The 15,269-nt window shown below is 44.0% G+C and overlaps 1 protein-coding gene across 3 annotated transcripts in view; it reads left to right on the forward strand.

Moving 5' to 3' along the window:
* Positions 1–15,269, forward strand: part of TBC1D23 (TBC1 domain family member 23) — a 1,834,851-nt gene that overhangs the window by 891,128 nt on the left and 928,454 nt on the right. For all 3 annotated transcript variants that reach the window (XM_044071377.1, XM_044071378.1, XM_044071379.1), the window contains exon 7: positions 3,445–3,491. In XM_044071377.1, the coding sequence (XP_043927312.1) occupies positions 3,445–3,491 (47 nt within the window). The remainder of the gene's footprint in view (positions 1–3,444; positions 3,492–15,269) is intronic.

Here is a 15,269-nt window from a genome sequence, read left to right on the forward strand (position 1 = left end):
TTCTTCAGTGGATGCTGTTCACACAGTGGTCGTACCAACAACTTCCAATGCGTCACCAGATTCTGGTGACACAGACTTGCAAAGATCATCTTGCTTGGTGGATTACATCTCCTCAGCTTCACCAAGGCAGACGCTTTGTACCCCCATCCCCGATAGCCACTGTCACCATGGATGCCACCCTGATCGGGTGGGGGGGCATTATCAGGGCAGGATGGTTCATGGGACATGGCAGCCGTTCGAGTACCATCTGCACATAAATGTCCTGGAGATGAGAGCAGTGCTTTTAACGTTGCAAGCCCTCAACGACTTTCTTCCCGTAGGGACAATTGCAGTCCACACAGACAACATGTCTGTAGTTTGGTATATCAACAAACAGGGCGGAACCAAGTCCTACCCCTTGTGTCGAGAAGCGCTCAGACTATGGCAATGGGCGATCTCCTCTCATTGGTTTCTGGTAGCAACGCATATCCCTGGGAAAACCAACATTGTAGCGGACAGATTGAGCAGAGCTATTCTCATGCCTCACGAGTGGTCTCTCAAGCAATCTATAGCGGAAGAGATATTTCTGGAATGGGGTCGCCCATGTTGCGATCTTTTTGCTACTCCCCAAACCAGCAAAGGCCCAGACTTCTTCTGTGTCTGTCCTCTATCAGGCCATCCCCCCAGAGACGCTCTGACCCAGGATTGGCCCCAGGGACTTCTTTATGCCTTCCCTCCATTTCCTCTGATCCCTCAAGTTATCCAGAAAGCTACCGTTTTGAGAGCCAAATTGATTCTCATTGCCCCTTACTGGCCTCGACAAGTTTGGTTCCCGTTCCTCCATCGCCACCTTTTGGTGCAGCCGTGGCATCTGGACCCAGTGCCAGATCTTCTGGTTCACCAATCCGGTCAGCTGCACCGGTCTATCCCTTCTCTCAACCTCACAGCATGGTTGCTCCACTTCCTTCCTTAGCCAGGCTTCCTTTGATCTCTAACCCAGTTAGAGACATCATAGTAGCTTTAAAATCCTCTACCAGGAGGATTTATACAAGCAAATGGAAACGTTTCTCTTATTGGGCTAAGGCCAAGAATATTGATCCTTTCACTGCCCCTGTTCAGGCAGTCCTGGACTTTTTAGCAGAGATTTTTCATGCAGGCTCCTCTTCTTCCACAGTCAGAGTTCAATTGGCTGCTATCTCCAACTTTCATGTCGGGTCGCAGATCATAATATTATGTCCCATAGGCTCTGCAGGGCCTTCTTGAAAGGAATTTTCCTACTAAAGCCTCCAATCAGGAATCCTCCTCCTCAGTGGGATCTAAATTTAGTGCTGACATCCTTGATTCTTCCCCCATTCGAGCCAGCTGTTTCTTGTTCCCTGAAATTTCTTTCTTGGAAAACTTTATTCCTAGTGGCTATTACATCGGCCAGGAGGGTGTCTGAACTTCATGCTCTATCGGTTCGACCCCCCCTATTTGGTTTTTCACAAAGACAGAGTATCTTTGAGAACTAATCCGACCTTTTTGCCTAAGGTCGCTTCAAAGACCAATTTGAATCAATCCATTGATCTCCCTGTATTTTTCCCAAACTATTCAGACAGAGCCGAACAAAAACTACATTATCTTGATGTCCACCGTCAACTCAGATATTATTTGGACAGAACAAAAAAATTTAGAAAATCTGATCAGCTTTTTGTTTCCTATGCGGATAATAAGAAAGGCCTTCCTGTTTCTAAAGTGACCTTGTCCAGATGGCTTTCTTCGGTCATCTCTGAAATTTATCTGCTCAGGGGAAAACAGCTGTGCTCAAAACCTAAAGCACATTCAACTAGGAGCTTAGCTACTTCTACAGCCTTTCAAGCTAGACTTCCTTTAGACACTATTTGTGCAGCGCCACTTGGGCCACTCCTCACACTTTTGTTTCCCATTACAAATTGGACTTGGCCTCCAGGGACAGAGCCAGTTTTGGCTCTACAGTCCTCAAGAGTCTGTTCCATTGAGCCACCCAGGATAGAGGTGCTAGGGACGGTCCCATCAAGCAAGAATGAAGGCGAGATTGACAACTTAACATTAAGAAGTTATGTACCTACCATAACGCTCCATGTTAGTTGTCTTCTCGCCTTCTTTCTGCGACCCTCCCTCCTTCCCCCAGGCCTGGACAGACCTTGTTATAAGAAATTATTATGCTGAAGACCATTCAGACCTGGTCCTTCTTCCATCCTGTAAGTTTTCTTTCTTCCTTTGGGAAGTGTTTTTATGCTTGGTGCTATTGCCCTTTGTCATCAAACGAGATCTGGGTACTTACCGCCTTGCATCATGAGATATGGGGCTGCCTCGAGCTGGTAAAAGTGACTCTCGAGCTTAGCAAGTGCCGAGTCGGAGCCGAGGGATCGGCTCCGAACCCATCAAGCAAGAAAGAAGGCGAGAGAAGACAACTAACATGGAACGTTATGGTAGGTACATAACTTCTTATTTTCTTACTGTGGTCACATGAATGTTTACTTTTGTGTTTAGCTTGGATTGATGTTTTTAACCATGGTTATTTTTTGTTTCCTTTACTACTTATTCAGTCTTTTAATGTTTTGATTTTATTTATTTATTTTTGTTTGATACCTAGATAGATGGGCTGGTTCAAAGACCCTTTTCAGCCACAACACAAGCACAGAACTAAGTACAGTCAAAACAACAATACAACAGAGTCACAGTTTCTTCTCTTGCACTTATTTTAATGCAGTTTTTCTACACTTACTCACATGTGACACATGGGTATTTGCAGTTATACAAATTACTGTCAGTTACCTTTTTAAATTTATTCTTTGTGTGTTTATTTTTTCAAAAAAGGGCTAGTTATCTAATGCTTCCATTCTTCTATGTCAGGGAATCATGGCTTAAGTAGCTAGAGGGAACATCTACCAATGCAGCATATAGGAAGGAGCCATGCTAACACCCACATTAGTATACACTAGTGCAAGCTTTTGTTGGACTGTCTTGGGAAGGAAGAAGACACTTTACATGTTCAGGTGGTAGAAGCATCAGGGTAAGACAAGATAACCTAAATGTTATGACTGGCTTTTAGAATGGCTTTTTCTCAAAGGCCTACTTCTTTCATTGGGTATTTACCTACCGCCGTACCTTGTCACTTTTGGCTTTCTTTTCCTAAGTGGCATTATTTTGTCCTATATGTGGCTTTTCGTTAACCATATTTACTTACAGAACTCACTCACGTTTGAGCAGCTGTTGCAGCAAGTTAGTTTAACAGTGCATTAGCCATAATGCAGTGTCTGTCATTCAAGATTATCTTTTATCCCAGTATGACACACAGTACCATGCCATATTTGCTCACTTAAAATATAAACCTTAGAAACAGACCAAAGCCAGTTGCTGTTGTAGCTCACTTGAAAGTAGCTTTGCTTTATATTAATGCTTAGTATCGTCATTAACTTTATTCACATTTTATTTTTTTAATAGAGACACTATTTTGGGACAAGAAATGGAAACTAAAGAGGATATCATAAGTAAGTACTTTTATTATTTGTAGAACCTCACCAAAAACAACAAAAGCATTCCTTCATAACTGACCCCACATTTTGATGTTGGTTATTGTATACTTTTCATCAGGTTGAAAATCAGTTGCATTCCAATTATTTTTTTAAAGCATTTGCTTTTGTCATGCATAGTGTTTGTATACAGTTATTAATGGTTAATCCTTATAGTTTCAAGAGTTTTTTAGATTAGCTTTGTTTTCATGTGGTTTCTATTTAGGAATATTATATTTTCTTGTTATATTTTGTATTTGATTTCCTGCGGCACTTGTATTTATATTAGGTCTGGGAAGGTTGTGGGGTTTCATATATTGTAGTAGTTATACTAGATTCGTAGTTATATTATTTGTTTATTTTAAAAGTAAGTTAAAGTTCTTATTACTAAAAGGTTCAGTGCTTTATAATAAAGTATGTGCTGTAATTGTCTAGCTCCAATTCCAAAAGACATGCTCTGTGTAAATGACCACTTACACGAAGAGCCATAGTTCTCAACTGTCCAGATTTTCACAGAATGTCCAGGTTTTTGCCTTATATTTTTGATTAGTTTCTCATAACATTTGTGGGGGGTTTTTTTGGAGCAAATCAGTGAGGACTCATTTCACTAAACAACAACAGGCATTTGAGTTTCAGACTTCAGAAAATGCATGGTAACACAAGACCTATTATTCTAGCAACTTTCTAAGTTTATAAGAGCAAAATTTTAAATTTGTCCCTATTTTGGGGGCTTTGCTCCCTGTTATTTTTGCCTTTGTCCAGATTTTCTTGTGCTAAGAGGTTGACTGATATGCTGAGAGCAGGTGTTTTTGAAGCTGGTCCCCACAGTAAGCCAGTTTATAGATAAGGCTGTACACCGCAGTAAGTCACTTGCACTGAGAGCAACTCTTTTGAAATCTGGCCCTATGTTTATTTTTTTCACTGATTTTTTACGTCATTGTAATCTCCAGTTTTTATTTTTTAAAGTTTAATAAAAAGATAATTTAAAAAAATGCCATTCTGACTGATTGACTTTGACAGTCTGAGCCATCTGTGCATTGATGGATGCCAGTTGTGAAACAAATACAGCTTTAGACTGCCTTATACAGTTATCTTTGTGTAATCCAGTGTCCTGTAGATGTTCTTTGTGTTTCACTGTTGCAGTCATCACACTTGGGTTATCTGCCTGCAGGTAGCCCTCAGTCAGCCCGAATACCAGAAACTTAGTATTTCTGCGTCGGTTGCTGTCGCTCTAGGTCTGACGTCAGGGGTATAAACACTGGCAGCCGACACCATTACACCAGTCTTTTTTGCCGAGGAGCCCAAAGCAGAAGCAGTTTTCATGAGTGCTGTTCAGCCGCTACCAGAGTTTTCATTTCTGAATTGAATTAACCTGAAGTCTTCTAAAGCTAAGTAACCCCGTTGGGGATCCTTTTTTCTTGTTCTAACCGATGTCAGAAAAAGTTAACAGTTGTCTTGCCTGTGGAAAGCAGATACCACATTGAGATTTCCATTTTTACTGCATCACCTGTTTAGGCCCACACCACGACGTACCTCGCTGTCGGTTTTGTGCCTGTTCAATGCCAGAACTATTTGTCGTCGGGCCTTATTGTCACTAAATACTTTTGTTCTCGTTCTCCATATTCCGAAATGGCTTCAGTAAGCCATCCGACTACCGATCTTCCAAAAAAATGTAAGGATAAAGACAGAGACAGACCGCACAGGACCAAAGCTGCCGACTACGCTTCCGTTAAGCTATTCGCCAGTTCACCGGTACTCAGTGAGGCGCTTTCGCAGCCCCTGATGCCCGCTTCAGTGGTTTCACAGGCCTTTACAGAGACCTGTATGCTGCGAAACTCTTCTTCAACTACATAACTTGTGGATGTCTCTACCTTGAATGGGTCCGGAGCTGCAGGCACTGGCCTCTGAGGAAGTCCTTCACACTACCAATATTCGACACAAACTGACTTCTTTCACGTCTTCAGTTCTGTCTAAAACTGCCGAGCGCTAAAAAAAATGACGACCAAAACTCATGCACTTACTCCCTTGCCACAACATCAAATGCTTAAAATGGCAGAAGAACTTATTATGTCGATTAAGAGAAAGAGACCTGTTCCCGTCAGCTTCAACAGACCAAGAGTCCGACGACTCTGAGGTATCTGATTATGAAGACATGCCCTTATCTGCTTATGAGGATTCAGATGCAAAGGAATCCATTCCCTCTGCTTCTCCTCCAGAGGATTTTTCTTTTGGTGAAACCTTACATACTTTAAGAGAGCATTTTCACTGGGAATGCCAAGACTATCCTCATTCCAAAAAGAGAGACTCAGCGAATTTCCATATTTGCCACAACATAGGCCTTTAGCAATACCCCCAGTCCAGGATGTTGTGGATGATGTCTTTATGGAATCAAGTTTAATTCCTGATACTTTACCCCCTGCTCCTAGGAAACCAGACAGGTACTACAGAGTAGCTGACTCTCACAAGTTCCTTTTCAAAAATCCTACTGCTAACCCAGTCTCCCAGGGGCCTAAAGGTATCAAAGCAACTACAGCTAAGAATCCCACCCCTTCGGACAGGGATTCCAGAGCTTTAGACAGATGGAGTAAGAAAGTATGTACCTCTGCAACTGTCACCATTAGGGCTTTGTATTGTCATTTCCATATGCTGAAGTACCAACAACATATTATGGAACTTATTAAGCTAAAAATAGCTACCTTTACAGAGTGTGCAGAAAATAAAGAATTGCAAGAGCTTATGCATTCTGCAAGCCAAGTCAGCAAGCATACATTGCAATGCGGCTTTGATGCCCTAGAACCATCTTGCAGGGCAGCAGTCACTGGTTCTGTACTGAGAAGGCATGCTTGGCTTAAGGAGCAGACCTTGCCAGACCATGTCAAATCAAAATTGTTAGATGCTCCAGGACAATCTGTTTGGCACCAAAGCAGAAGAGGTTCTTAAAAAGATGGAAGAAAAAGCTAAATCTATGCAGACAGTCAAAGAATTCTTGCAAGTACAGCCTCCTAGATTCAGTAGGCATTGCCTCTCGAAACATTGGTCCTTTCCAGCCCCATCAAGGCCATCTTAAACTAGACCCAGGTGAAACAGACCCCCAGACTACAGTCTCAGGGTATGCAGAGATCTAAGCAATGGAGTGCCTCCACCTCAAAAGCAGGGAGTGCTAAGCCACCCACTTACGGAAAGAATTCCCAATGACTTCTCAACTCCACTCCCCACCTCTGTCCAACCTCTTGCGCCCCTAGGAGGAAAACATGCCCTTCATGCAAAAAACTGGATTTCCATCACCAAAGATTGATGGGTCCTCAACATTGTATCCCAGGGGTACAAGTTTTACTTCCACATGCTGCCAACCTCAAAAGGGTTCCCAGACCTTCCTCCAAACCAGTGGACCAAGGCACAAAACCAACTTCAATCCCTGCTCTCTCTAAGGGCAATTCAACCAGGTTAGTGGCACAGCATGATGCTTCAGATATCATCCACGTGCAACTAACAATGAGCAAAACTGCAATTCAAATTGTAGCTTGCTACAGATCACCCACCATGTCCCAGGACCCCCATTCCGCATTTCTGTAAACACTGGGAAACATAAAGGTCATACCAAACACCCGGATATTGGGCGATTTCAATTACCCAAACATTAACTAGGAGAACTACTCAAGTAATAACTCCCTTGCCCAACATTTCCTAGAATTTATAAACCCAAAACACCCTGGATCAACTGGTCAACACTCCCACCAGAGGTGACAACATATTGGACCTGGTCATTACCAACATGGGCAACCGGTGTTCCACACCAGAGGTCAACCCCTTGCTGGATAGATCTGACTATAAACTAATCACTCTGGGTATCCACATTCTGCCCCCACCCCCGGTCAAAGAAACCACCGTGAAAAACTTTTCAAAAGCAAACTTCACGTTACTTAAGACAGAGGTGGAAAGTTTCAAAGCCCCCATGCTAAAGGATAATGCTTCCCAAGCTGCAAAATCCTTTACTAATGCATTCTGCGGGCACCTACAAGAATGCATGGATCGTGCTATCCCAAGCAAAACCAAGACTCACTCCTCCAAGAAAATGAAACCAGTCTGGTGGACCCCTGCCATAAACAAGCTGTACAACATAAGGAGGGAACTAGTACAAAAAAAGAGTAAAATCTCAAGAAGGGAAGACATCCCTGATCAGTATCAGCAAGAAATTACGATCCCTCATAAAATCATCCAAGGCTAGCTTCGAAAGAAAAATTGCCAAGGACTCCAAGGATAACCACAAGGCATTCTTTAGCTATGTCAAGATAAGTGGCAATTCTCAGATCTGCTCGGAGTTAGTGCAGAATGGCACAAAATACACTGAACCGACCGATATCGCCAATATCCTGGCAGACAGGTTCAGTGTAAACTTCACCCCCAAAAGGGCCCATAACCATACCAGAAGAATGTAGTGCCCCTGAAATCACAGATACTCAGGTTAAAACAGCCCTCTTCAAAGCGAAAAACACAGCATCATTGGGACTGGACAGTGTCCCGGGCTGTGTCCTACACGAGTTCAAAGATGATCTAGCCCCTCACCTAAACACACTGTTCAAACTCAGCCTTTCCGCAGGCTTACATACCCATAGAGTGGCGCACAGCAATGGTTATTCCGCTCCACAAATGTGGAGCCACAACAGACCCTAGGAACTATCGCCCTGTAAGCCTGACTAGCTTGGTCTGCAAGGCTAAGGAGCACATCATCATGGATCTCATTAACAGAGACATTGGGAACCTCCAAACACTGGACCCTACAAAGTTTGGCTTTGTTAAGGGCAGATCATGCCTCCTAAACCTGGTGGGCTTCTTTGAGACCGTTACCAAGGCTATAGACGAGGGAAACACAGCCTACCTAGACCTAGCAAAGGCCTTCAACACCATTCCCCATTGTGGAATTATAGACAAGCTCACCAGCCTGAACATAAACCCCTACATCACAAGATGGGTCGCCAACTGGCTCACGGACAGAACCCACATGATAAGAGTTGCGGGAGCTAGGTCTGACTCTAAACCGGTTACAAGTGGCGTTCCCCAGGGCTCAGTCCTAGGACCCCCTCCTGTTCGGCATATACTTCTCAGAGGCACAGGCAAGAACAGGAGGTCTATGGCTGACCAAGTTCACAGACAACTGCAAGCTAGGGGCTAAAATTGACTCTTCATCTGACACAGACATCCTCCAAAAGGGTCTCACTGAGACAGATACCTGGTGTCAAAACCATGGCCTCAAGCTAAATGCCAAAAAAGTGCGTAGTCATCCCCTTTGGAAAAAACAAAGTACTCACAATCTACCACATAGGTGGTAGCCCCCTAAATATAGAAGACTTAATAAGGGATCTGGGGACCCAAGTAGATAGTAATCTCTCCTTTGATAATCACATTGCCAAAGTGGTTAGAAAATCCTTCTATGTTTCCCACCTAATCACAAAAGGGTTTGCATCTAGATCAAAAGAGGTCATTGTGCCCCTCTACGCATCACTCATCAGACCCATCCTAGAGTACAATGCCCCATTTGGGATGTACCTTACAAGACACCTGCAACAGCTGGAAAGACCACAGAAGTACCTCACCAAGTGGATCATTGGCCTCAAACAGATGCCCTATGCAGCTCGACTGAAGAAACTCCAGCTGTACTTGGTTGCATACCGCTTACTCAGAGGTAATCAATGCCTGACATACAAGGCCATGTCCAACCCAGAATTGATGGACATGCTCCACCTAAAGAAAACCATATCCCCTCCAGCCACATGCTCTAGGGATCTAAACCTCACCACAACAATAAATAGGACATGCTGGAGGGATAGATTCCTGTACCAGAGACTTCCCATGCTCTGGAACAAGATTCCAATCTACATTAGATAGAGCTCCTCGCTGACACTCTTCAAGAGAAACCTTGACAAGTGAACGGGAAACACAAAGTTTACCCCAGGGATCACTTCAATGGCTCTGCTGGGCAGAGGCACAGGGAACTAATCTAAGGAGGCAGCAAAAGCAAACACATTCCGGCTAGGCTTATAAATGACTTCAGACAGAGAGCCTAGTACCTGCCTACTTACCTATGAACAGATAGGTCAAGGATTCTATTCCAGACTTTTCCTGGTACCCAAAAAAGAGGGCAGTTAGTGCCCAATCCTAGATCTTTCAATTCTCACCACCTTCTTGGTGGTACCAAAATTCAAAATGCTCACCCTGCAGCAGCTTCTACGTGTGCTAGCAAAAGATGCCTGGTTAGTCACCCTAGACTTAAAAGAAGCCTGTCTGTACATCCCTGTAAGGGACTCATGCAGGAAATATCTATACGGTTCAGGGCAGGATCTATGCATTATCAGTTCTCTGCACTTCCCTTTGGCTTATCCACTGCTCCCAGAGTATTCACAAAATGCCTGGCTCCAGCCATTGCTTACTGCAGACAGAGAAATATTCAAATTTACCTGTACTTGAACGACTGCCTGATTCAGGCAGACAGTCAGGAAATGCTGTTGCAGCACCTGACATTTGTAAAAAACCTTCTAACCTCCCTGGTGTACACCATCAATGAAAAGAAATCAAAACTAGTCCGCAGTCAAAAGATTGTATTCCTGGGAGCAAGCTTGGACACAGCATCCCAGATGGCATTCCTCACTCCAGAAAAACAAGCCCATCTGACAGACTACTTTACTCAAATGACCACCAGAACCCAGCTATCTGCAAGGAAAATATCCTACAGGCCCTAGGGTTCATGGCCTCATGCATCCTACTAATTCCATGAGCCAGACTGTATTTGAGGAAACTACAATTGTGCTTAAAAAGTCTTTGGTGCCAACATTCTCAGGACCTGGAAACTGTCATTCCTATCATACCCTGTCTAAGGACAGAGTTTTTTTGGTGGGTAGCAACATGCAAACACAACAAGGGACTGACTTTTACTCAACCCCATGCCGTCCAGACCCTAACCACAGATGCATCAGACTACTCCTGGGGGGCACACATGGATGGCAGATGCATTTAGGGCCACTGGAGCCCAAGTCAAATTCATCTGCACATCAACCAAAAAGAGATGCTAGCTGTGCATCACACTCTAACAGCTTTCAGATCCCTACTCTCACCAGAACACCTGCTAATAAAAACAGACAACACCACAGTTATGTGGTACATCAATAAGCAGGGGGGAACTCACTCTTATCCACTCTGCAGGCTAGCTATGGCCATGTGGAACACGGCTTTGGACATGCAGGTCCATCTGCAAACTCAATTCCTGCCAGGCAAACAAAACTCACCCTGAAGACGACTTAAGCAGAAATCTCCTCGACCCACATGAGTGGCAATTAGAGTCCAGCACCTTCAACCTTCTGATTCAGAAATGGGGGACCTCAGAGGTGGATCTCTTTGCCTCCCCCTGCAATCACCAGCTCAGCAATTTCTGCACCAGGACACCTCACAGCAGGGCCTGGAAAGTGGATGCCCTATCCTTCCAGTGGGAAAATCTCTCAATCTATGCCTTTCCCCCTCGCCCCTTCTCTCAAGAGTATTGCTCAAGATAAGACAGGACAGACCAAGGGCAATTCTGATTGCCCCGGACTTGCCACACCAGCACTGGTACCCACTCCTGTGCAGTCTATCACCAGTGGCACTCTCTGGCACCTACACCAGAACCCAAACCTGCTCTCTCAGAGGGGGGACAGATCTTGCATCCGCAACTGCAAACCCTAAATTTTGCAGCCTGGCTTATTCCTTGAATTCTCCCCCAGTAACCAGCGTAAGCAAGCAGGTGCTGGACGTCATTCTTGAAGCCAGAAAACCCAGTACAAGGAAATCCTATGCTGATAAGTGAAAAGGTACTGCTCCTGGATTCAGTCTAAAGGAGAGAACACAACTCTGCCCTCCCTACCTCTAATCCTGGATTACTTAGCAGACCTACTCCACAGAGGCCCTTTTCCTCCATTAAGATCCATGCCTCTGCCATCTTTCTTGCCTTACCTTTGGTAGATCTCTGTATTTGCACACAGTGCAGGCTGGAGAAGTTGTTTGACCGCAACTGAGCTACAAAATATAAGTATCTTTTGATTATTTTTACAGATTACTGTTTTTATAATTTAATATATATAAAGCACTTTGTCTATTCAGAATCTTCACAAATCCTTATCTGTTTAAAAACTTTCATTTGACTCTGTAGTGCTTTTATTTTGCAGTTGCCCGCCCCTACTGTGACACACCTCCCAGTCTAGTGTCATTAGCTCATTCTTCGTAATACAGAGAGAACATTTGATAAGGCCTTCTGTTCCTCCTTTTTCCCTTTTCAAAAAGTAAAACAAAACTTTTTTTTTCTTTTTCGCCTGAACCTTCTTGTGTTCTGACTGTCCTTCTCAAACATATTGGAAATATACAGTATATTTCAGAGCATTTGTTATAACTGTATTTGCTATAACTGATTTAAGTATTTTTCTGGCTTTTGAATATTTACTGCTTAGCGACTGCATCTTAGCCTGTTTATACAGCTCTGCATTCTATTTAAACTGTTTTTGTGTTGATTAACTGTTTTGCACTCTTAAAAAGTTATTTGTTGATTAATTTTACCTGTAGGCTAACACACTCAAGTGTGCTAGCCGCTTAAAAGCATTTATAGCATTTACTGTCTGTTTTTTTCCTTGTCTCTGTAAAAAAAAAAAAAATCTCTTGTTTTCCCACCTTACTGAACTAGAGTAGTCCAGTTTCAGAGTTGCTGATCCCTGGGCTTTGTTTTTTAGTTCCTGTTACTGGTCCATTGCCTTATTAGGAAGGAGGGAAGTTTCTTTGCTTACCAGTGGGAGTGGGAATCACTGAGCAGCCTTTTTGTCCGAATTGGTGAAGTTTCAGCCAGAAACTAGTAGTCCATTGGTCGTTTTGGGCCAATTCCTAGCTCCTATCAGCCCCCTGCTATAAAACACACTAAACACGCGTTTTCCAGCTTGTACCAACTCAGCACAGATCCTCATGGTGGCCTGCAGAGTGATCCAAGCAGCAGAGAGCTAAAGGAGTGACTTTCTACCAGATATAAGTATTTTTTGTGGCTTTCCCACTGTTATTAAGCTAGCGACTGCATTTCGCCTGTTTTACTGCTACTTTAAGTGATTTCTGCATTTTACACTGTTTATTGCACTTTAAGTTACTAATTGTTGCAAATTGTTTCTGTAGGCTACACACTAAAGTGCGCTAGCCGATTTACAGCATTTATAGCATTTACTGTCTGTTTTTTTCCTTATCTCTGTAATAAAACAAAAAATCTCTTGTTTTCCCGCCTTACTGAACTAGAGTAGTCCAGTTTCAGAGTTGCTGATCCCTGGGCTTTGTTTTTAGTTCCTGTTACTGATCCATTGCCTTATTAGGAAGGAGGGAAGTTTTTTTGCTTACCAGTGGGAGTGGGAAGCACTGAGCGGCCTTTTTGTCCGATTTGGTGAAGTTTCAGCCAGAAACTAGTAGTCCATTGGTCGTTTTGGGCCAATTCCTAGCTCCCTTCAGCCCCCTGCTATAAAACACGCTAAACGCGCGTTAGCGCGGAGTTGCCACTGTTGCACACAAGAGCAGCGGCGGTTAAGCAAGGTTAAACTATTTGGGCCAACTAAATTCCACTCTTCAAATTTTCCCTTAGAACTACCTTCCTCGAGCTGTACTGCTGATCTAACCAGCATATCCTATAACTGAAAAGTTCATCTCTACTTGATTCCCAAGGAGACTATTCTCTATCTGTAAAGCCTAGCACTTACTCCTACAGTACTTGCACCTTGATAAAGCACTCTTATTATAGATAGTACCCCACCAGCCTAAAACCCACTTCCCCTGGAGTCCTTTGAAAGTCTCTTTATCTACTACTTCTAGTATGTCGAGGGATCAGTTGCTAGTGTCCTCTCCAGCTCAACTGGTGAACCTGGGAATATTGAGGCAATGTTACAATTGCCTCATGTACACAGACAATCCTCTCCTTCTCCCACAAAACACAAATACATGCGAGATGCAACTATACGGCCAAACTGGAGGCTGAGCTCTCTCAACATAGGACTGGCAAGACCAGACAGGAGGAGAAGGTAACCACACACAATACATACCCAGTCACACATGGTACCATCACAACTTCAAATCATACACATACTCACACAAAGACATACTCGGAGGCTCTGATCAAAAATTTACCAAAACAGCAGAGGCCACCAAAGCAGACACCCAAACAACTACCACCTCACGACCCAACACATGCAACACATAGACCACACAGTCAGAGTGTCAAACAGTCACAGCCCTTAAGGCCAAACAAAATGCCAGACACACTTGTCATTGGTGATTCCATAGTCAGACACACTGACGTCCCGCTCACCAGACTGAGTAAGGAGAAGGTCACAGTAAGCTGCCTGTCGGGCGCTAGAATCCGCCACATAATGCAAGCACTCAGGTATCTCAACAGCATGTAGAAGTACGACTCAGTCATTGTCCACGCTGGTGTCAACGACCTGAGACGTACCTCCTTGGACTACATGAAAAGGGACATCGAGGAGCTCTCTGATTATGTAGCCCAGGCAGGTATGACCCTGACCTTGAGCAGTATCCTACCTTCACCTAGAATGATGCCACAATACAGTGATAAGATGATCAGCTTTAATAATTGGCTTAAATTCTGGTGTCATTCAAAGGGGATCCAATGTCTGTCTGCCTGGGATGACATGCTGGACAAGCCACGCTGCTTCGCAAGGGACGGCTTGCACCTGTCACCCTGGGCTTCCGGATATTGGCAAAGGCTCTTGCCACCCCATAGTGCCTTTTTAGGCAAGGCTCAAATTCTAAACCTACCACCCTAGAACACCAAAAAGGAAAAACTAAGGGTAATGCTGCTCAATGCCAGAAGTCTCACTCTCAAGATGCACGACTCGAGGCCCTTCTCAATATGGAGAACATCGATGTCTGTGCTGTGACAGAAACCTGGTTCAAGGCTCCTGAGAGCACCCCAGCACTAACAGGTTTCACCTCATATCATGCTCCGCCCCAAAATCCGGACAACACCAAGAAAGGGGGAGGGGTGTCCATATTCATAAAGGACACCCACACCTCAAGGTTGGTGGCAACGCACGATGCATCGGAGACCATCCAGGTGCAATTAACCATTGGCAAGACTGCTCTGCAATTTGTAGCATGTTACAGGCCACCCTCTCAAACTCAGGAACCTCACATGGCCTTCCTGAAAACATTGGAGGGATAAATGTATCTCCAAACACCATCATACTAGGTGACTTCAACTACCCTAATATAGACTGGGAACACTACTCAAGCCCAAACACTCTAACCCAAAGATTCCTGGAGTTCATAAACTCAAATGCCATGGAACAACTAGTCACCATCCCCACAAGAGGAGAAAACATACTTGATCTCATCATCATGAACATGGGATCAAAATGTTCAACACTGGAAGTATACCCTCACTGGTGAGATCAGATCATAAACTAATCTCGCTGGAGGTCCTCATCCTGCCCCACCTGAAACAAAAAGACCACAGTGAAAAACTTCTCAAAAGCCGATTTCACACTTCTAAAAACTAGTGTGGTCTCCTTTAAGGCCCCTGAGCCAGTGGTAAACATTACTCAAACCGCTGAATCACTTACAAATGCCTTCTACCAGCACCTACAGGACTGCATGGATCAGGCAATCCCAAACAAAACTAAGACTCTCTGTACCAAAGGCAAGCGTCCAGTCTGGTGGACCCCAGCCATAAACAAGCTCTACAACAAAAGGAGGAAG

Source organism: Protopterus annectens, chromosome 5.part0 (assembly GCF_019279795.1).
Source record: "Protopterus annectens isolate FY-2018-M chromosome 5.part0, PAN1.0, whole genome shotgun sequence".
NCBI classification, from domain to species: domain Eukaryota; kingdom Metazoa; phylum Chordata; order Ceratodontiformes; family Protopteridae; genus Protopterus; species Protopterus annectens.